Source organism: Leucopleurus acutus (assembly GCF_964270905.1).
Source record: "Leucopleurus acutus genome assembly, chromosome: 17".
Lineage (NCBI taxonomy): Eukaryota > Metazoa > Chordata > Mammalia > Artiodactyla > Delphinidae > Leucopleurus > Leucopleurus acutus.
This window is the reverse complement of record NC_139159.1, coordinates 75,803,470-75,825,539: the sequence shown is the minus strand read 5'-3', so window position 1 is coordinate 75,825,539 and position 22,070 is coordinate 75,803,470. Positions and strand designations below refer to the sequence as shown.

The following is a 22,070-nucleotide window of genomic DNA, read 5'->3' as shown; positions in this document are numbered from 1 at the left end:
TTCCCTCCCAGGGCCTCTGGTAGGAATGCAGCCCTCCTGACACCTTGATGTGAGCCCAGTGAGACCCTGTGTGAGAATTCAAGCCTACAGAACTACAGCACAATAAGTGGGTGTTGTTTTAAACTGCTACATTTGTGGCGATTTGTTACGGCAGCAAATCACACAGCTTCTATTCAGGGAACCGGCAGCTGCAGTCTAGTGAGAATGGCTTCCAAGGCTGCTGATGTGTCAGGCCAAGAACAGCCCAGTAAACCTCCACCAGGAATCACTTCCCCTGAACCATCACGTCCTGGGATGATCGCTGGCCATTTGGGGATGGCGGTGAGTGACGTGTTGCCATAACCAGACTGGGAAAGTCATGGAGCACATGGGGTAGACATCGGCCTTCTCCACCAAGACAGCGCAGCCCAGGCCACAGGGTCCAAGCTCATCAAGGACTAAGAGGAAGGATAACCTCAAACATGGGGGCTCTTCCTCTGTCATGTTGCCTCTAGTTTCAGCTACTACCTGGTGGGTGATAACTATATGCCTGTGAGTATATTTGGACAATTGAAAAGCTTTCATTGAATAAATAAATGAATGAGTCTCCACTCTGTATGTCAGAATAACCTCTATCAGAGCTCTGTGGCCTTTCCCACAACCTCACATGGCTCAGTAACAGCGGTCCAGGGAGAGAGGGGGAACCTACCACACCCCAATGGGTCCTGACTGGCGTTGCTGGTGGCCGAGACTTGGTGGAATCCTTCCAAGCACCCAAACTGTGTCCTGGGAGAGGTGCCAAAGCGGTCCCCTTGGAGGAATTGGATGAATGTGTCTGCTGGGAACGTCTTGGAATTCAGATGAAGCTGGAATTTTCCACTTTGGATCAGATCTGCAAAGCGCCCAACGAGATCCTTGCCCACCAAGGCTTCCTCTGCAAGACACAAGATGAGGCAGGAGTGTCATTGCTCCTGCAAGGGTCAGGGAGGATCCAGGGACAGAGCCACCCAGCACATCCACAGCGAAAGGAGACATAGGCCTTTGCCAGTGTCTCATTTTACAGAGGGAGAAACTGAGACCCAGAGAAGGGGATTGATTGACCCAAAGATACACAGAATCAGAAGCACAGCTAGGACTCCAAACCAGATCTCCAGCTCCTGTCATTTCTGTGGCAGCAATGTGACCCCCACTGGTATAGGATATCATGACTTCAATCACTCGTCTAAGGTACACTATCCAGATACACGACTGTCCCAACCTTTGCCAAGCCACCATCCCTGAGCCTCAGTTTCCCCATCTGAAAAATGGGGCTAGGAATGCCCCTCTTGTAGTTGGTGAGGATTACAAGAGAGAATGTGATGGGGCCGATCAAAGGGAAGGCAGAGCCTCCGTCTCAGGTTCAGCTAAACGCTGAGAAGGCCTCCAGCTGTGAACTCCAAGTGTTTCCCAGGAAGAAAGCAGATGCGTGAGCACTACATCTGGAGCTGGGGAGGGTCCCAGCACGCAACGAACATTCACGCCACAACGGCTACTGTAAAGGCAGCCCCAGGCCATGGACGCCAGGAATAAACATCTCATCCATTTGCAGCTTCAAACATACCCAAATTATGCCAGCTGTTTCCAGAGGAAAAAAAAAGTGACCCTTAATTCATAACGCTACTGGAGGGAGATGGTACTTAGGGTCACAGGCACTGCAGAATGTCTGAGATATAGTCTGCCTCCTGGGTTACACTGTGGCGTTGTCTACAAGTTCCCCCTCATAGAACAGAGGTCAAGCTCCAGCCAGCCCCGACCCTCGGCATTTGGCCACCAGACAGTGGAAGAGGAAGTGGAGAAGCTTCCACCCGCTGGTCAGAAGCCCATGGGTTATGTCCCACCCTGGTTCAGAGTAACGATCGTAAGATCCACTCTGCTTCTCCTTAGATCTTTCTACTCTCGATTCATCCATATCATTACCACTGCATTTTAAATAGTGTTAATAATGGGTTTAAACAGTGTCAGAGACATTCTCTGTTTGGAAGTAGGCAGGACATAAATTATAAACCAATGGAGACGCCCTCACCCCGCCCCACCCTCCCCTACTTCACACCTGTCTTTCTTCTCTGTGCCCAGAAAACGAAGATGAGAATTAGAAAAGGTTCACAAAAGCGCAGTCGGGTGATATTATTTAGCTCTAGTCAGCTATGGACCAGAACTCTATTGCTCTTTATAAACTTCTCAGGAACTAGCCCCTCCCACTAGCCCCTCCCACTAGCCCCTTCCTCCCACGGGAACCCTCCCATGGTTCCCTCCCTGAGCCCCACAGGAAGGCGCCGGGGCCGCAGTGGCTCCACCTGATGGATAGGAGCATTGAGACCCAGAGAGTCTGTGCACCTTCACGGCAGCAGTGCGGGAAAACATACCAACGTCACGCAGATCCGGGAGAGAGGCGGGTGGGACATCCTCCAGCCGCAATTTCCACGTGACATTGGCTCCTAACCGCTCCCCACTCAGACACTCCACCCGCACCGTGAAGTCGTCACAGACGGGGATGGAGACAGGGGTCCCAGACGTCTTCACCTGCACGGAGACACGAGCTCAAGAACACGGAGCAGGGAGCCAGCGTTGCGGAGCCCGCGCCAGGCACTTAAACTGGCCCGCACCAGGCACTTATACTGGCTTATGTTACTGTCAGAGGAGGTCGTGGAGAGGTCGTGACCTCCCTTTGACCCGGGAACTGGCCCCAGGCAATCAGAGCTCCTGAGCCCTCCCCTGTCCTCAGAAGGTCTGCTCTACACCCACCACCTGTCCCCAGTGGGAGCTGTTTTGGAGGACACAGCCTTGAGAGAGCTGGAAAATGAGGTTCCAGGTTCAGAGAGGTTGAATCACCTGCTCAGGTCACACAGCCTGCAGACAGAGGTGTAAGCAGAGTAAAAGCCAATGTAAATGGGAAAAGAATTTGAAAGAGAATAGATACACATATATGTAAAAATAAAATAAAATAAACTACAAAGAAAACAAATATACTTAGAAAAAAATAAAGATTTAAAGATTCTCAAAAAATTAAAAGGGCACAGACACACACACACACACACACACACACACAAAAGAAAGCCTAAACACTCCGAATTCACGGGGCTGTACTTCATTGGAGAAACAACTTCTGCCGATGACTCGGCCAATGTCCTCACAACACCTACATCCAGCAGGACACAACCCTCCCTCCCGGGAAGCAACAGCTCCTCCATTGTGACCACAAGGCCTGGCTTCTCCTCCCAACCTGAGCACGGCCCTCAGTGCCCCCTGACCGTCTGCAGGGCAGGGTGGGCGGATGGACGGTGGTGGTGCCTGGTTAGCCTGGGGACAGTGCCAGGCAGGGGCCAGGGTTCAACACAAGCCTCACTGGGCCCTCTTCCCATCGTGCTCTTTCAAAAGCAACATCCCAAGAGCTTCTATATCAAGCCCCAGGGGGTGTTAGTTTATCAGAAGCTTGGGCATCTAGAGGTGAATGAGAAGGTTCTGTGTAAAAGGAAGGGTCTGTGAAGGACATCTGTCCAACCCACGATCCAGAGTCGATCTGGGGCTTGGCTGTCAGCCTGCTGCACGAGAGACCTTGACCACCTCATTCAGGGTCCAGACAATGCCCTCTCAACAGCCCAGGCCCTGGGCTGCAGGAGGTCATTCAACATGAATGGCAGGTCAAGCCACAGACTGGTACCAGGCATCTACTATGTGCCGTGCACCCCATGACGCCCAGGGTGCAGGTGCGCCAGTGGACGTGGGGTTCGTGCTGCTGTCACTGGAGGAGAACTGCTGTGTGCCAGGTACCTGGCATTCCCGGGAGGCAATGCGCACACTTTTTGAACATCCTCCATTATTCAGGCCCTGCGTGGAGCGCTTTAACACGTTAGCTAGTTTAGTCTCCAAAACAGGCCTGTGGAGTCAGAACTGTCATTACCCCACATTACAGATTGAATTAGCTTCAGAGAGGCTGAGGGGCTGCTGAGCACCAGTGTATTACTGATGAAAATCTGTCCTGGCCGCTGTAACGAGTGTCTGGCTTTGTTTATCTCTGATAATCCTCAGTGCCTAAAACCATGCTTGGCCTGTAACAGGCACCCAAACACTTGCTAAATGGAAGAATGAAGGAGGGAGAAAATGAGTGAAAGAATGAACAAATTTGGTGTAGTGAGAGTCTAGACTTACTCCGTGATGTGAAATCTCGGGCAACTTGCTTACTCTCCATGGGCTTTAGTTAATTCACTTACCAGTCAAGGGCTAATGATACCCACTGAGCAGGGTGCTGTAATCATTAGAGATAAGGAAAGTAGAACTTGTAGCCTGGCACCAGGAATACAACCAGTGCTCACTAACCCATAAATATTGCTGATACTGCTGTCAAGTGCCTTTCTTTAGATAAAAGGGGGCAAGATTTGTTTCTCTTTTTTTAAAATCAATACTCTTTGTATTTGGTTTTGTGAAAATGTGTGTTCTCCGAAATTCTTAACATGAGGTGCTAGAAATGAGTTGCTCTGATGAGACAGCAGCCTTTGAGCAGAACGAGGACTTATTTAACTGAGTGACTTTTAAAGACTCCCTCTGTGAACGCTTGGGACTTCAAATCACCAAAGTCCTTGCCTATTACACAGCTAAAAACTCTTTGGTAACCATGTCTCTCCAGTTGGCATGTAACATTTTCCTTCCAAGGAGGATCCATGATGCCTCCTCACAGATTTAAGGACCGGCCCGGCATAGCAGCTCAGAGAGCGTGTCGCAGCACTGCAGCCTCCCTGCCCCATTCCCAGGCTCTTTCTTCATGGGTGGGGGCAGTACCATATGGTGACCACAGCTCTGTCCTCACGTCAGCTGGCCTGGCTCTACCATTTCCCAGCTGTGACTCTGGCCAATTATTTTTACTCTCTAGTAATAACACGGTAACAATAATAGGGCTCCAGTGAGGATCGCATTAACTAACCCATGCTAAGGGATGCACAGTGCCTGGCACAATCTAAGCACTCAGCACGCATTTGGTTTGCTATCTTTATGCAGAAAGAATGGCCAATGATGAGATGGATACCAGATCCGCCTCTGCCTCTATGTCATTAGCCTTGTCTGAGTTACTTTCTCATCCTGGGCCTCAGTTTGCCCATTGGTAAAAGGACCGTGGGTTGAACTGTAAGTTCATTTGAAATCTGAGGTTTTCTGCCCGGTGACCCTCAGCTCAGTCCAAGCCCCTCTTGTGGGGAAGGCCAGGCACATACCTGGATCTGACAGAAGCCGCGGGCTGTGAGCTCATCTAATAGGAAATGCTGGAAAGCTGGCAGCAAGCCTGCGTAGTCGGCGTGGCACACCTTGCCCGGCGGGAGCTGGAGCTGGAGCTGCCCTTGGGTCCAGAGAGTCTGCCACAGCTGGGGCCCTGCAGACAAGCACCAGAGGTCAGCAGACAGGGGCGGAAGAGCTGTGGGATTCTTTTCTTTGTCTTGTTTGGTTTTTCCTCTGCAAAAATAACCCTTCTTCATTTAGCTTGGAGCCCACGAGCACTGCCATCTTGCTTGTCACCCTCTGAGTCTAACTACTTCCTAGCATGCCGGCTCGTCTCAAATTACTTCGTACCCTCACAGCAAACTCAGTCCTGCCTCAGCCTCTAAACCAGGCTGCTTTACATTTACATGGGACCTGGACATTCTTGTTGGAAAATCTTCCACTTGCACTCAAACAGGGCCACTGCACCTGGTTTGGCCAGTTAAGAGTTTCACCACAGCCTATGTGAAAGGCTTTCTCTAAGGTTGCTCAGTGCACAACCTGCACAGTCGTACACAGCAGCCCTGCACTCCACTTTAGGAGCTCAGGACTTGTGCCTCTCTTCTCCCAAGTCCCTTGCTCAGTCGTGACCAGTCTGGTCTTAATTTCGGCTCAGGCCACTCTGTCATCATCCAGGGAAATAGGCCACGTATTTGTCCAAATCATATTTTGAAATTTTTCTGGATAGTATTCTCTCTTTCAGAATGCTTTACGGCAAATACTGTCCTTTGATGCTCTACCAGCCACCCAGAGCCTTGTGACGGTCAGTCCCAGGATCTGGGTCTCCCTCCCGAACGCCCCTCCCGCTGCCCTGGGTGGACCCAGCACCGGTCCCTGAGTCCGCCCCCGGCCTGGCTGTGAGTAACCACGGCCAGCCTTTGCCAGGACGGATGCAGTCAGAGCCTGATGTGGCCTCACAGCCATGTGCATGTGAAAGTGGGTTTGCTATGAGAACAGGAGGAAGGAGCTCTGCCCATATTTAAATACGGCCCAGGCCCACAGTGATCAGAAAGGATGCCATACCCCGGAGCTCCAGATGGACCTGGGGGCAGGGCTGGCGTGGCAGTGTCACTGTCCCTCTCAGAGGCCGGACCAGCAGCTCTAAGCTTGCCAACACCATAGTAACCAATACGGCCAGTGGATCACCTGTATCTTGAATGCAGTCCTGTATCCAAGAGCCCAGAATGATGGCAGGTGTCTCAAGGGGCAGATTGCTCCAGAGAAGCCACAAACAGCGCTTCCCCCCTTCTAGAAGCACATCCGCTCCTTCTAGAAGAAAATGCTCCATTGGGCCTTCTCTCCTGCTCTGATGCCACCTGGCTTACGGTGGACATGCTACACTCGGGTGGGGAAAATGAAGGCCTCGGCCCCGAGCCCTGAGAGGGAGCGGGGCACCGGGCAGCCCTTCCTGGGGCCACTCACGCTGGCAGGCACGGGGCTGAGGGGGCTGCGACTCCCAGCGTCTCCTCTGCAGGCTACACAGCAGCGGCCCTGGCGGGAAGGCACTCCGGTAGCCCGGGCGGCACAGCAGCTGGCACCGCTGCACAGCAGCCCCTCCTGGGCCTGAGGCTGGCGCACACAGGAGGGCCCCGCCGGCCACATCCGACACGTTGAAGGGCAGTGGGCACTGCGGGCCTAGGAGAAGGAAAGGGACAGCTGTGGGCACCTGCCCAGCGCCGGGGCTGAGCACTGCCCCCTCACTGCTGCTCACTTGCACGGGGGGGCCCCCGTCCTCCCTTCCCTCAGGCCAGCCTGGGCCTGCCCCCACCCTGCCCCACCCTCTGCCTGGCCGAGCCCATCCTTTCTCAGTTTTATCACACACCTGAGCAGGGCTGACTCTCGTTCCTCCACCACCAGCTCAGGCCCTCTCGAGCTTCTTCCCGTCTCTTCCATCTCTAAGTCCCATTCCCAGCCAGTCTCCTCCACCTCAAGGCCAATAGGTCCAGAGCTCAGTGTCTGCTGCCCACACCCACTCTGGCTTCAGCACCCCGAGCTCAAGGCCTGGCACCTCCAGCCAGGAACATGGCAGCCAAGACGGTCCCACCTCCTCTGCCCATCAGCTGAAGCAGTGGCTCACACCTCCTCGACTTCTCTTCATTCCCACCGCACTTCCTTCATTTAGACATTCGTCATCTTCTTCCTGAACGGCTATCGAAGCTTCCTCGCCAGCTCCCCGCATTTGGGCCTCATCCCCTGCCCTTCTGCTCCCGTGTCCAATCCAGTCCCCGCCGCCGGCAAAGAAATGGAGCTGGACTTGGCTCTCAAGACCCCCCGAGCGCCTGCTGACCCAACTCCCTCTCTCTGCTCTGGTCTCTTCCAGCCCCGTTTTGCCCCATAGTTGTCATTCCCTGACCGTAGGCTGGTTGCACACCCCATGCCCTTCCCTCTGCCTGCTCATCTGCCCAGAAGTTTTCTTTTCAGGTCCTCAGTTATCAGCTCAACCCCTCAAACTGTCTAACCTTTCCATGGTTCTCCCAGGCCGACTTAGGCCTCCTTTCTCTAAGCTCTCAGGCCACTTGGAGTAGACCACCAACCCCCCCTCGCCGTGTTATCAATTATTCAAGACTCTATCTGCATTCTGGTCTCCCCACTGGATTGAGCTCCGAGAGGAAAGAGGACCCCTTTCCTCTGTTCACCCAGGCCATGGCACAATGCTGACCCAGAACACAAGCTCCATGAGTATGTGTTAAATAAGTAGGTAACTAAGTAAATTAAAGGACAGACATACTCCATGCGACAATTTCACACCTGGCTAGAGGTTTAGTTCATCATCTGACCGAAGCATAGCCTTGCTGCCTGCATATGTCTGGCTTTAAAATCTGCAACCCACATGTGACTCAGGAGTACTTGGGGGTCTCACAGATGGAGAATGACCCAGGTGGCAGCCTGGGTCTTCTAGCTAATAAAGACAATGGCCTCTGGCCAAAATTTTGCACTGTAATTTGAGGGCTTATTGAGTTGGCTCTTACCAAGTACCATGTATACGCTGGGGATGGGAAGAGTCAGCCTGTGGGCTATGGGGCCAGCCTGCAAGCTTTGAATCCTGGCTCAATCATTTACTAGTTGAGCCCCCTAGAGCAAGTTAATTGCTCTCTCTGTGACTCCGTTTTCTTGCCCATCAAATGGTGAGGATAGCAATAGCGCCTACCACCTAGGGATGGTGTGAATCAAAATGAATTAAGGCATGTAAAGAGCTCAGAGGAGTTACTGGCAGCTAATAAATGGTCATTAATGTTAGCTATTATTATTATTAACAATAACAACAAGCGTAATACATTATTGCCTGATTGGAAATTATAGGATGTGAATTCACCCTTTCAGAGCAATGAAATAGCATTTGATGCACCACGAGGGTAAACTTCTGAGAGAAATAATAGCTGATATTTACCACGAATTTTAGAGGCTGTTTAACTCTGTCATGATCAATACTTAACTGGACCTCACTCGAAATAGCCCTATGAAGCAGGGATCCCCGGTTTTATCATCCCCCCTTTTACAGATGACGAAACTGAGGTTTGAGGATTTGGAGGGACAGAGCCAGGGCTTGAGTGCTGGTTCTTTGAACCGAAGCACTGTCCCAGCAGGGAAAGGCCCTTTAGTCTGGTGCTGCTGAGGGATGGAAGGGTGCTCCTCCCTGGGCGCCCCGGCTCCCCGGCTCCAGCATACCCTTTCCAGAGCCCGCAACACTCGGTGTTATAATGGCTCACGGACGTCTCCCAGGCCCCGGCCCCATTTCTGGCTTAGATGGCGGGCTCGCCAGGCTGGGGCAGGACTCCACCCCTCCGTGCTGAGTGCGGGATTGTGTACAGCCCCATACGTCTCTGAGCCTCCGCGTCCGACCTCTAGGATGGCGATAAAGGTCCCTGGCACTTCCAACCACCAAGGCGGGCCAAGTACAGGAGGGAAGGTTTTGGGCACCTGGAAAGCCAGAGCACCGCTGAGTTGTGACCTCTCACGTGGGAGGGCGCCCGGGCCCCGGGCCGAGGACCTGCGAGGGGCTTCCCACACCAGCAGCCAGGCCCCCACTGGCAGCCAAGGCCACTGAGGCTGACGAGGCCAAGCTCCTCCTCACGCCAGGCAGAGCGGAACTGGAACCTGCGTGCCCCTGCATCTCCAGCCCACGCTCTTTTCTCTGTCCTCCCAGGCTTCCTGCAACTACTCAGCCAGGTCCCTCTCAGGACTCATGCAGGATCCCCAGCTGGACCCGTATGTGGGCCCAGAACTGGCTCTCATCCTTCCCACGGGACCCCAGGGAAAACCCCTCACCATCTGAACCTCCAATACCACACCTCTATTTAAAAACCACTGTGCAGCCCTTGGTATGTGCCCAGGATACTGTTAAGAGCATCACCAATACCAACTCCTTCAATTCTCCCCACAAAGCTGAGGGGTAGGTCCCACTATCCTCATTTCCCAGATGCCAACGCTGAGGCACACTGAGGGTAAATATCTTGCCTGTGACCCGAGAGCTAGGACACGGCACAACCGGACCCCAGAATCTATGTTCTCCACGAGTGTGCCAGGCGTGTGTGCATGTATGTGTGAAAAGCGAGATGTCAGTGAGGGAATGTGCACATGTGAGCCCCTGGTGCACAGAGTAAACCTCAATAAATGCAGGTTCCCCTCCAGGTCCCCAGGATGGCTCTGTACCCTGGGGCTCTTCTGGTTCCCCTCCCTGGCCTTTTTTGGGAGTGGGTCAGTGAGTGCTTTGATTTGGCTGGGAAGGCATCTCCTCCTGGGGTCTCCGCGTCGTCTGAGACACAGACGTTCCTCTCGCCAGCGTCTCACCCTGCCCAGCCGACCTGCTTTCCCACGGCCTTCCTCCCCAGTTTCACTGAAATGCAGACTCCCTGGCTACGGTTTGACTCATCCAGCCTCCGTGGTCGGGGAGGAGGGAAAAAGGAAGAAGTATGGAAACTGACGTGAACTGAACACCCACGGCGGGCCAGCATGGAGAGGGCACTCTACCTCCTTAATCTCACGCAGTCCTTCCAAAGGATAACTGCATCATTGCCATTTTAGAGGCTAGGAGAGCGAAGGCTCAAAGCAGCTGAGTGGCTTGCCTGGGGCACGTGCTGGTGACTGGACTAGAAACCAGATCCTGCTTCCAGCCCCTCATACAGGAGCTCGTGCGCACGGCGCATTTACTGTGTGCCAGGGCCACCCAAGCATCTCCCAAGAACTGATTTCATCTTCACAGCATCTCTGTGAGGCAAGACTGTTGTCACCCTCATCCCACAGGTGAGGACCCCGAAGAAGCGGGACCTTAAATTTCTACCCTAAGTCCTATAGCAGCAAGTGGGGAGCCAGGCCTGGCCCTGGAGGCTGCCCTCTGATCCACCAGGTGAAGCTGTTTACAGAGACTATTTGAATTAATCTTAACGATGACTCTAAGAAATAGCTACGATTTCCCATGCCCATTTCACAGATTGGGAACCTGTGGTCCAGAGAGGTTAAGGGACTAGCCCAAGGTTACCCGCAAGGGAGGTGGCAGAGCTGACACTCAGGTCTGTCTGTCTGGCCCCTACATCTGAGCTTTCTCCACCACGCTCTGCAGTAGGTCAGCAGGAAGGGGCTTCGTTAGCGCTGGCTGTTCCATTTGCCAGAGGTGTGGCTTTCGACATATTAACGAGCTTCTGTGAGTCCCAGTTTTGCCATCTGTATAAAGGGGAGTAGGACTGTTCTATTTACCTGCATCGCTGGGAGGCAAAAATGGGATAAGTAATGTGAAAAGCACATTTTAACAGGTAAATCTCTGCACAGGTAAGTTATTATCGTGGAATCCTGCAAGGCCAAGCCGCCTGGAGTCTTCTCAGGCCCCAGAAGAGCTGTGCTTCCGGACCTGTTCCTGCAGGAGACACATCAGGCTGTTTCCTGGGTCCCAAACAGTGCAGACCACTCTTAGATGCCCTGCAAGTTCAATGTGCATGGCGTCCGACCCTAAGGCTGCCACATCACTTCTCTCAGCAGCATCTGGCAGGGAGCTCTACTCATAAATACCCATTGAGCACCTACTATGTTCCCTGCATGACGGAAGCTGCTGAGGCCCTTGAAGCAGGCCCCGTACAGAGAGGGGGAGTTGGGGGCTTGGGAGAAAAGGCGTGTGGTGAGAGCCGTGGGCACATGCCACAGGTTAGGGTCAGGTGAGGAAATGGACAGAAGGGGACAGAGCCCCACAAAGAGAGCAGGTGACTCTTCCTTCCCACCCTTCCTTTGAAGAGACGCCCTGTCTCTTTACAATATAAATATAAATTTACAAATATAAAAATTCTCTTTACGCATAGAAATCACTAGACCTAATTAAATGTGTCCGCAGTTCCAAAATGTTGCTTATAGACTGCAAAAGTTAAAAATAAGGCAATGAAACAATAAGGACAGCAAAAGAAAGGCAATTGCAATAAAATTAGTATTTAGTACAATATCCCTCAACCCTGCCAGACCCAACATCCCAATATGTAATAAATATTTTGCAATGTCCTCATTTACTGTTCTGAAACGAAAGTCACAGATAATGTAACCTACCTGTGCCCATAAATTTTAGCGTAACTGCAATGTCCTGTGACTTGAGTATATAGGAGGAATGAAAGGTAAGTAACTGATAATTAAATAATATTTTAATAAGTAATAATGTATTTCAATAGTATAATATATATTCATAAGAGATATGTTTCAATATCTGATATCCAAATGATTTTTAAACTAGAAATAAAAATAAACAGATCAACACCTCCACGGACTCCTAAAGCTCCCTGGCTGGGATGGACCCGCCCACACTGAGATCCTGCTGTGTGTACCCTCCTCCCCACTCGAGGATGGGGAGACCAAGACCCGGCACCCCTCAGCAGGCCTGAGCTTTGTGAGGCGCCGGCTCAGGAGGTCCCCGCACGGGCTCTCCTTGGTTTGAGCCCCAGGGCTGGGCATTGGTACAAAGTAGATGCAGTTTCAGCATCACTGGAATCAACTGTGACCACATCCCTCTTGCGGTTCCCTTGTCTCCCTTCCTGTCCCCACTGTCCTGGCACCTTTGGAGTCCCCCCAACCCCAGGTGGGACAAAGGAAGAGATGAGCAGGACCCCACCAGCCCAGGGAGCCCCTCTGCAGCATCACCACTTACTCTCACAGGCCGGCTGGCTCCCAGTCACGCGGGTCCCAGGCACCTCCTCTCCGCTGCCCAGGACACACCAGCAGCTGCCCTGGGATGGGTCGCATTGCACTGGGGAGAAGCCTCCATCCTCCGCCGTGCAGGCTGGGGCGTAGCCAGGGCTGGCTCTCCTGGAGGGAACTCCACTCTGGAGCACTTCACAGAGGCTCGGGCCTTGATGCAAAGACAAGCCCCATGGGCTCTTTGCCCGTGAAGCTGCCATAGCCCTTGTCACCACCCACCACCGACTGCCACCTGCCTGCAGGGCCCCAGGGTCTGGGGTGCCTCCCCACTGGGGTGTTGAACTAGGACAGGGCAAAGCCTGGGCCTCGCTCAGGTCTGTACTCCCCTATCTGCTCCATACACACACACACACACACACACACACACACACACACACACACACACGTGAGCAACCACAGTTCAGATGATAAGGGCGACAACAGGAGATGTGCAGGGCAGTTTAGGAGTCCGTAGGAAGGTAGTGAACTCCGCCGTGGAAGGGGGAGGCCCGCAAAGGCTTCCTGGAGGGACCTATGGGTGGGCTGAGTAAGACTTAGCCAGCTGGTAGGGGGAGGTGTGGGAGGTTTGCAGAGGCTGAACCAGAACACATTAAGGCCCCGGGGGAAGAGAGTGTCTGCCTGCTTGAAACGTCTATTACACCTGGATCTTGAGGCTGAGATGGAGAAACAAGAGAAGCAAAAGAAGCTACAGGAGCCACACACACAGGGGCCCATGAGCCACAGCAAAGAGCCTGGCCCTAAGGACCATGGGGAGTGTCGATGGGTTCCAGGCAGAGGAGGGACATAAACACGTCTGCACTTTAGGGACATCGTCTTGACCTCACCGTGGAAACCAGACGGCGGAGCCAGGCTGGAGCCTGTGGTGGCATCTGTGCTGCACAGCTGGTCCCCCATGAAAGCACCAGTGCCCACTTTAATAGGGACCAGCACTGGTTTGCGCCTCTAGTTACGAAGTGCAGCCCCAATCTCTGCTGTGTGTATTTCTCCCAAGAACCCACTGAAGTGGAGGAATATTGTCCCTATTTCATAGGTGAGAAAACTGAGGCACAGTGAGGATAGAGGCTTGCGCAGCTCTGGAAGTGGCCGAGCTGGGACGTGAAGCCCCAGCTCTTGGGGCTCCACACCCGGTGCTCATAGGTGGGGTAGGGGGTAACGGGGGAGGAGCCATACTTACACTGGGCACTGCCGTTTGTGCCAGGCGGTGTGCCCTCTCCTGAGGCCGGGTCCACACACCAGGTGCTGGCCTCTGACACCTGCAGCCTGGCAAACTCTCCTGTCTGAGACAAAGCCGAGGTCATGTCACCAAGGGCAGGTGATTTTGTAGCTGATACGTCGGTAGCCAGATGTCAAGAATGTTCCTTCAGAACCACTGGGGATGGTTTCTCCAAGTGGAAGGGGTGGGAGGAGGTGCTGTCCTCTTCCAGACCCTCTACATACATTATTTGAGTTGGTGATTTTAACAACCCCATGAGACAAGAACCACAGTTAACCCATTTTAGGGCAGGCGAAACTGAGGCTCACTCAGAGAGGGAAAGTGACAGAACAACATCCCATAGGTTGGGGAGCGGCAGACCCGGGCTGGGCCTAAACCCGTCCAGCCCCAAAGCCCAGCCACTCTCTTGAAATAATGTCTCCCATTCCAGAAATGATTTTCAGCAAGCATCCCTCGGAGAAAGGGAGTCTGTAACACCTGTAACAGGGAATAAAGAAAAGGTAAAAGGCAGCCACCCAAACCCTGACCGGGGCCCCTGTCTCCTCGGCCTGCCCCAGGGCCAGCTGGGGGATGCTGGGAAGCTCCTTCGATTCACTGGGGAGAGTTTCCTCATCTAAAAAAGAAGGAGGTGGGACTAGATGGACCCTTGAGCACGTTCCTTCTCAGAACCCTTGATGGAAGAAAACATCATCTCTCCTGAGAGTGTGTAACAGCAGGTGTTGGGAGAGGGCAGCTCCCCCAACATTCCTGGCCGTCACTGGAGGTTTCCTTGACTTTTCTTGGGCACTTGTTCGTTTTATACTCTGCTATGCCATGTTCACAGACAAGAAATGACCATCATAACAACACCCGACATTTACAGAGAAAATACCAGGAGGCCCCCCCTCCCTGGGGGTGTCATTCAGTCCCTGGGAGGTAGGGAGCCCACTGTCCTCATTCTACTCAGAGAGGCCCAGAGAAATCAGGTGATGCACCCCTGGGCGCACGGCTTTTTAGCTACACAGGTAAGAGTCAAAGCCAAGCAAAGGTTTGAGAAAACATGGGATAAAGACTTAAAATTGAGAACACTTTAGCCATTAACGTGACTTTTCTTCGGGAGTTGGGTCCAAGGCATAGCCATCCAGTTTGGGCAGTGGACGTCTTGGGTCCTGTTTCCTGGCACCTGGGTGCTCCAGGAGACAGGCTGGAAAACCACACGATCAGAGGTTCTCTGGGACCTGCTCTGAACCCCTTTTCCCTCCGTCAGAGCTGTGGTTTCTGCCTGTCCTCCTCCATGGGTGAACTCGCCACCCCGGATGATGGAGCAGACTCTCATTCCAGTGGTAGGGGGCTGTCAGCCAAAATAAAAGATTAAATTTCTCTATAAAACTCCATCATAATTGGGGTCCATGTTTACAGCACCAAACAATAATAATAATGAGGAATAATAATAAGGAAACTTTTGCTCAGTAATTTGCAGTTTCACTAACCTCTACACTGCTGATTTCATCTGATTTTCTTGGAGCCCCTTGGAGCCTAGCAGAGTGGGTGGCGGTGTTCCTATCACCCCTACTTCAGGGAAAGGGGCCTGAGGCACAGAGATTGCCATCATTTGGCACCTAAGTGGTTGATTCCAGCAAGAAGCTTTTCTCTAAGAGCTTTCACATCAGTCACTGCACTAAACCATGACAACCCTCCACGGAGCTGCAGAGGGAAATATATTACGTCCCCCATTTATGTTGAGAAGCTAAAATGTGATGAGCATGGTGATGTGGCAAATGGCCTCAGAAACTATACATGTGTAGATTATTTTTCAAAGAGTTTTCATTAAAGATATTTCCTTAGGGCCTCAAAACAATCCTAGCGCTAGGGAAGATTAAAATGTGGCCTGATCTTAGGATAAAACAAAGTACAGAGAAGCACAGAGAAGGTAAGTAAATTACCCGAGTTCACACAGCTAGGGTCAGCCAGGGCTGGGACAAAAACCCAGGTCTAGAACTCCTGTGAGTTTTCAACTAAAACAAATTTATTGAAAACTAGAAAAATTACCATCCAGGAAGTTCTAGCTTCCCTCTCAAACCTTCCTGGGCCTTCACAGGCTTACCTCTAAGCAGGTTGGGATGAACAGGTCTTTTGGAGATGGGTTTCCTTGGGAACCAGCCTGTTTCCAACTGGAAAGCAGCGCCCTGGCTCGAGACTTCTCACAGCTGGTGGGGCCTGGCAGGGAGAGAGGGGACCTCTTAACAGACTGGCCATGGGTGCCAAGGAAGGGTGGGGAGCCCAGGTTGGCCCGAGTGTCAGAGCCGTGCATCTGGGTGGATGGAGGTGCCTTATACATAGAGCTGGAACCTCAGAGAAGAAGCAGGCTGAGATTCTGGGACAAAGACCCACATGGGACGTATCACCTCTGATGTGTAATGTGAGCGCTTGATTGCACGGGTCTGAACTCAGGAGAGAGGCTGGACTATAGACCAGAGGCAACGTGGCTGCTGAAAGTACAGAAGTGGCAGAAACTGCCCAGGGAGCAGGTGCAACGGGGAGACCTGGGGCTCCCTCTCCCCCTGCAGCTGCCTCTCTCCACCTGGGAAACGAGGAGCACCAATTAGGAAGGGCCAAGGTCAGGGAGAGTCTTCCAGGCCTGGGGACTAGAGGAGGCGTGGTCTGGCTGCCCTCAGGGGCTCGTCTGAAGGGCTGGCCCACGGAGCCTCCCCAGGCTGGGAGTGGGCACCACCCACCAGAGCACCCACCGCCCGGGTCAGGGGGCTTCTCTTACACTGCGGGATCTGAGGGGAGCGGGCAGCCAGCGAGGTAGGGACGTACTCTCCCTTCCCGTCCACACACCAGCAGTGCCCTGGAAAAGAGCCACAGCCAGAGTTCAGGAAGCACCCTGAGGGACCTGCCCCGAGTGTCCCGCAATACGCACTACTATATATAAAATAGATGACGAATAAGGACCTACTGTACAGCACAGGGAACTCTACTCAATACTCTGTAATGGCCTATAGGGGAAAAGAATCTAAAAAAGAGTGGCTATATGTATATGCATAACTGATTCACTTTGCTGTACACCTGAAACTAACACAACACTGTAAATCAGCTGCACTCCAATAAAAATCTTTTAAAAATTTTAAAAAACTTTCCTTATTTGCATGCATAGCAGTGCCAGTAAGGTCCCTCTCCCATCCTCCCATCTGTCTGCCCTCCCCAACATTGTCCACAATCACAGGCCTTAACACCCAGAAACCTCAGCAACCACTCACGTGACCTTTGGGCTGGTAGAAGGCCACTGCTCCCATTGTACAGATGGGACAACCAGAGGCCAGAGAAACTAAAGGACCTGCCCCCAGCCGCCAAACAGCGGCCTAGAGTCCAGCTCACTTGCCCCCCAGGGCCGGGCTCTTTCCTCTAAGTGGTGTCACTTGGCCTCCCCAGGGCACCCGCCCCCCTCACCAGTTGCGGCGTGGCACTGCACGGGCTCCCAACTTCCGAATGCGTCACACTGGGGCACGTAGGTGCTGGACCGCAGAGGGGTGGATGCCCGTGGGGATCTGCCCAGGTGGACACGGAGTCTCTGGTAGAAGTCAAAGGCTGGAGTCAGGAGAGAGGAGCAGAGATGTGAGTGCCTGACTGGCAAAGCCCGGGCCGCGTAGGCTCCATCCTGAGAACAGCCACACAGACCCTGTTTCAACATAGGCAGCCTTTTTATTTATGTGACAAACACTTCCACCCAAAATAGGCTCACTGAGCAGTGGGTAGGCACTCACCAGATTGCCCATTAAAAATAAAAATGTAAAAAAACATAAAACTAAAATGTCAGCTGATGGGAATTCCCTGGTGGTCCAGTGGTTAGGACTCTGTACCTCCACTGCAGGGCGCACGGATTTGATCCCTGGTGGGGGAACTAAGATCCCGCAAGCTGCAAGGCGCGGCCAAAAAAAAAAAAAAGAAAAGAAAAGTGTCGGCTGAAGTTTGAAGGAATGGAATCACTGTTCCTCCTTCTTCAGGAATTCTCATTTAGAGCTGATCAGGTCAACACAGTGTCTTCAGGCACATGAGATAGCAGTGATCACTGATGACACTTATCACACGTTGACTATGTGCCACGCACAGCTGCATAGCAGTTACCTTTCCTCCTGCGCCCACCCCTCCCCCTCACGAGGACCTGGGACACTGCTACCAGGTTCTGATGGTCAAAGACACTTTGTGGCCCTCAATCTTTTTCTGCGCTGGGCCTTCGATCCCCGTACTCTACAGGACATGGAGGTTTGCACACCAAGAGCTTCCTCTCCTCTGCAACAGTAGACGTGCCTCTTCTCATTTGCAGGGATGCCAAGGAAAGTGACCAACCCTGGTCCTTCTCTATAGACACTTCCTTTTTTCCCAGTGATGTCAGACATGCAAAATCAGAGCCAGTGGCTTGGTGGAGGGCAACTTCCTTAGCCTGACTTCTGAGGAATATGCCATCATACCATTCAGCGAATAAATCCCTATGGTGCCAACCATTCTCTCTTCCCTTCCTCTAAATTTCCCTCTCTAACCAATGTGGTCACAACTCAAGGGGCATCAGTCCCTCCCCCTCTCTTTGATTACATCATACCCTGCCCATGCACAAAATTTTAAAAAACCAGTTTCCTGCCCAAAGCAGAATCTCCAAGTCTCTAAGGAGCAGAGAAAGAAAGTACCTGGGCATGAGGGGAGGGAAGGAAGGAGAAGAGAAAAAAAGAGGAGGAAAGAATCAAGGGTGGTTAAGCAACATTCTCCAGGTTCCCACTATCTGTTGAGTGCTGTTCTAGGCCCCAGGATATAAAGAATAAGACAGGTGCCTTGTCCTCCCAAAGCGACGGCTGGTGAGCGAGAGAAGCAGGAAACAAAGATGGCTCTTGGGAGACTCTCACATGTGGTTAAGGAAATAAAGACATGTGAAACCCAATGTCAAGGTGGCGGCAGACACGCCAGAAACATGAAAGCAGGGAGGCTCCAGCCTGTGGGCGTGGGCGCTCGTCATCTCAGTACAGATGTGAGGGGAACACTGCTTGGCTGTTTTGTGGCCCAAGCCCAGAGGACCCCTGACAGGGAATCAGCTAAGCTGACAAGGGGCTGGGAACTCGTGTCTGCTTGGAGATGGACGAATCGGTCCTCCCTGCCAAGTTGGTGCGGGGTCAGCGAGAGGACTGCAGGGACATGGGACCCTGCTGCCAGAGCAGGCTGCAGGTGCTGGAGGATGAGATGGGGCCCTGGGATGAAACCAACCTAGGCTCCGAGCCTGGCCATACCAGGCAGTAGGGGCATGGGATGGAGGCCTGGGGGCCAAACCACCAGCATCGCATCCAGGCTCTGCTAGTTATTAATTAGGTGAACTTGGGCGTGCGACTTAACCTCTGTTTCCACATTTGAAAAGAATCAAAGATGGGGATTATAGCATCATTCTCATGGAGCTGTTGGAGGACCAAATGCAAAGATGCGGTAATCTGCTTAGCACAGGAAGTGCCTGACCAGAGGTACATTTCAATTAGTTGAAACGTTGAGCTGTTATTAGGCCAGAGCAGTGTCAGTCCTCTGAGCATATTTCTGTTATATGCAGGTACTAAGTTGTGCTTTTTGGAATTACTACCTGGATTAGATTCGCTCACATGAGGAAGGTGCCTAAACACAGAAGTTCCTCAGTTAGGAGGGTTCCTCTCCTTTCCCCCTTGGAGGGGTGTTCCTGAATCCTTGGAAATGGGGGGAAGCCTCAGAACATGCCATGAGGGGAATGGGAGCATTTGGGGCTCACATATTTGAACCTTCTAACCAGAATGCTTGGCTTCCTGGTGGGCGGCAGGCACCATCTGCAATACAAAATGTGAAGCCCTGCCCCCAAGGGGCTCTGCTGGAGGATCAGGGGACATCTTGGAGAGGTGTGCAAAATTCCAGCTTTGGCTAGAATCCATGGGCCCAGGGAAACCACAGTCCTGAAGATGACTGAAGAGGAACTAATTCAAGCTCTTGCTTCCCCCAAAGAAAGAACAAGAAACCAGAAGCACGGGGCACTCACTGGACAGAGCTGCCAATCGAATGGCATAATCACTCCCGCTCAGAAACTTCTCCAAGAAAGTCTCCCGGGGCGGGGAGAGGCGAGGAAGGGCCAGCTCCTCGTCCGTCAGCCGGATTCCTTTGGCCGCTAGGAAACTCTCTCCCAGAGGGAACCGAGAACTGTTGGAATCCATGACGATCTCTTCCGCTTCCTTAATGAACTGCAGGACACGAAGCTTCACTTCCTCACAAGAGCCAGGACCTAGGGGAGTAAAGACATCACAGACGGATTCATCCACCTCGTGTTGCTCCCTTTGACCCCTTTGCAGTATGTGAGCATGTAGACACACACTCACACACACACTCACACACACACAGTCACTCACACACACACTCTCTCTCTCTCTCTCACACACACACACACACACACACACACTCACACACATATTTCTGCCTCAGCTGTTTCCTTCACCTCAGCTCTTTCCACAACCTGAAATGTTCTTCCTGTTTTGTCTCCACAATTGCATTCACTCAACATTTATGGAGTATCTATTTTGTAAGAAGATTAGTAGTAGTTAATGTTTACTTCATGCCAGGCATTGTACTATGAACATTTACACAAACAATTTAATTTAATTTATTAAACAGACCAATATGATGTTATTATTATGTGTGTGCTACAGATGACAAACTGAGTCATGGTGAAGTCATATAACTTTAAACAAGCTCCTAGCTGGCAAATAGTTGCTTCAGAATTCCAGTCTAGTCAGTATGACGCTAGAACCAGTGATGTTGACCAGCTGCCTCAAATGGAAGGATGGACAGATGGATGGATTGATGGATAATAGATGGATAAATGCGGGAATGGACGGATGGATGGATGAGTGGATGGACGGATAGATGTATAGACCACAGAGGGGGGAACGGATGGATAAATGGGGGAATGGATGAATGGATGGATGAGTGGATGGATAGATGGATATCAAAAGTTGAAAGAAGGCATTGTAATTTAGTAAAGAGTTATTCTTGTGAAAAGGAAAGAGCATGACTCTCAGAGACCTCTGGGTTCAAATGTCAGCATGATCTCTTATCAGCTGTGTAATAATGTACTTAACTTTTCTGAGCTTCAGTCTTGTGATCTGTGAAATGGGGATAATCAGGGAATCTACGCCATAGGGTTTTTGTAATTATTCTATGAGTGTGGCAGCTGAAGTGGTTGGCACATGTCTGGTACATGTTGTCCTTGAAACTGTTACTACTATAAAAAGCCACCGAGCCATATTTATTTCAATCAATCACACTGAATTCAACAGTGAATGTGTTCAGTAGATTCTTTTGAGAGCACAGGATTACCAGAAACTCTTGACATCTAGGATTTGAAGACATGGATTTCTGTGGATGTTCTTGATCAAAATATCTATCCTCTCAATCCCACAGATTTGGAATCCCTGAAGCAAAAGTTCACATTCAAAACTCTATGCTTACTGCTCATGTCTTTCAGAATTGACTGAAGATTCCATAACTGGACACTGAAGACCTTTGAAAATCTGGCCCCAATTTACCTTTAGTCTCTCCTTCTATAATTCCCTCCTAAGTACCCTGCCCCCCTTCCTACCACCTTTCTCCACCCATCCCCAACAAAGCAGACCCTTTCACAGTCTCCCTGACCCGGCACATCTATTTCCTCTGTCAGGAAGGGCTGGGCAAACATCCCTCAGGATCCAGAAGCTGATGCCATGCAAATCTTTCCCCAACTCCCCATTCGGTGAGTAGCCCCATTCTCTGGGCATCCTCCGTCGTGTCTTCTGTGTTCACACTTCTGTTCTATCATTTCAGTTTATTACCCGATGACAAGTCAGTTTCTCACACTAGGCTCTGAGCCCCTGGAGGACAGACACCATAACTTTCTCATGATTGTTTCCCCGTCACACGGCACAGTGCTCACAGTAGGTGGTCCATAAATGCATATGAAGTGAAGAAAGCAAACTGCAAACAGGCCAGAGATGGCAATACGGACAGGACCTGACATCATACCCCTAAGGGCAGGAGCCATCATCCCTGCATGTGTGCAGGAAGTTACTGGTCACCTCCTTACTTACTGTCAGTTGTATTAATCCAGTTAGTTGAGGACTTTCTATGTACTGGACCTGGCACTTTCCATCTATTATCTGCTATAATTCTCACACCAACGCTTTTGAAGTAGTTATCTGTCATAACCCAGATTTTACAGATGAAACTAAGACTAAGACGGGCGACCTTTCTCTAGCTCACAGAGTAGGAGGTAACAGAACCCGGATTCAAGATGCCTAGGGCTCTGTCTTCTAGGTCCATCCTTCTCAAACTTTAGGGAGCATTAGATCCACATGAGGATCTTGCAGAAATGCAGATTTTGATTGAGCAGATGGAGTCCGAGATTCTGAATTTCTGACAAGTTCCCAAAGTG

General features: G+C 51.7%; 1 protein-coding gene across 1 annotated transcript in view; it reads right to left on the bottom strand.

The window, feature by feature from the left end:
* TG (thyroglobulin) overlaps positions 1 to 22,070 on the bottom strand; it is a gene marked incomplete at both ends in the record, with an annotated part of 242,360 nt that overhangs the window by 199,074 nt on the left and 21,216 nt on the right. The window contains 10 exons of the mRNA XM_082858577.1: positions 689 to 913; positions 2,382 to 2,538; positions 5,220 to 5,374; positions 6,682 to 6,894; positions 12,374 to 12,574; positions 13,598 to 13,700; positions 15,720 to 15,832; positions 16,389 to 16,466; positions 17,066 to 17,203; positions 19,650 to 19,889. Coding sequence (XP_082714703.1) covers positions 689 to 913; positions 2,382 to 2,538; positions 5,220 to 5,374; positions 6,682 to 6,894; positions 12,374 to 12,574; positions 13,598 to 13,700; positions 15,720 to 15,832; positions 16,389 to 16,466; positions 17,066 to 17,203; positions 19,650 to 19,889 — 1,623 coding nt within the window. The remainder of the gene's footprint in view (positions 1 to 688; positions 914 to 2,381; positions 2,539 to 5,219; positions 5,375 to 6,681; positions 6,895 to 12,373; positions 12,575 to 13,597; positions 13,701 to 15,719; positions 15,833 to 16,388; positions 16,467 to 17,065; positions 17,204 to 19,649; positions 19,890 to 22,070) is intronic.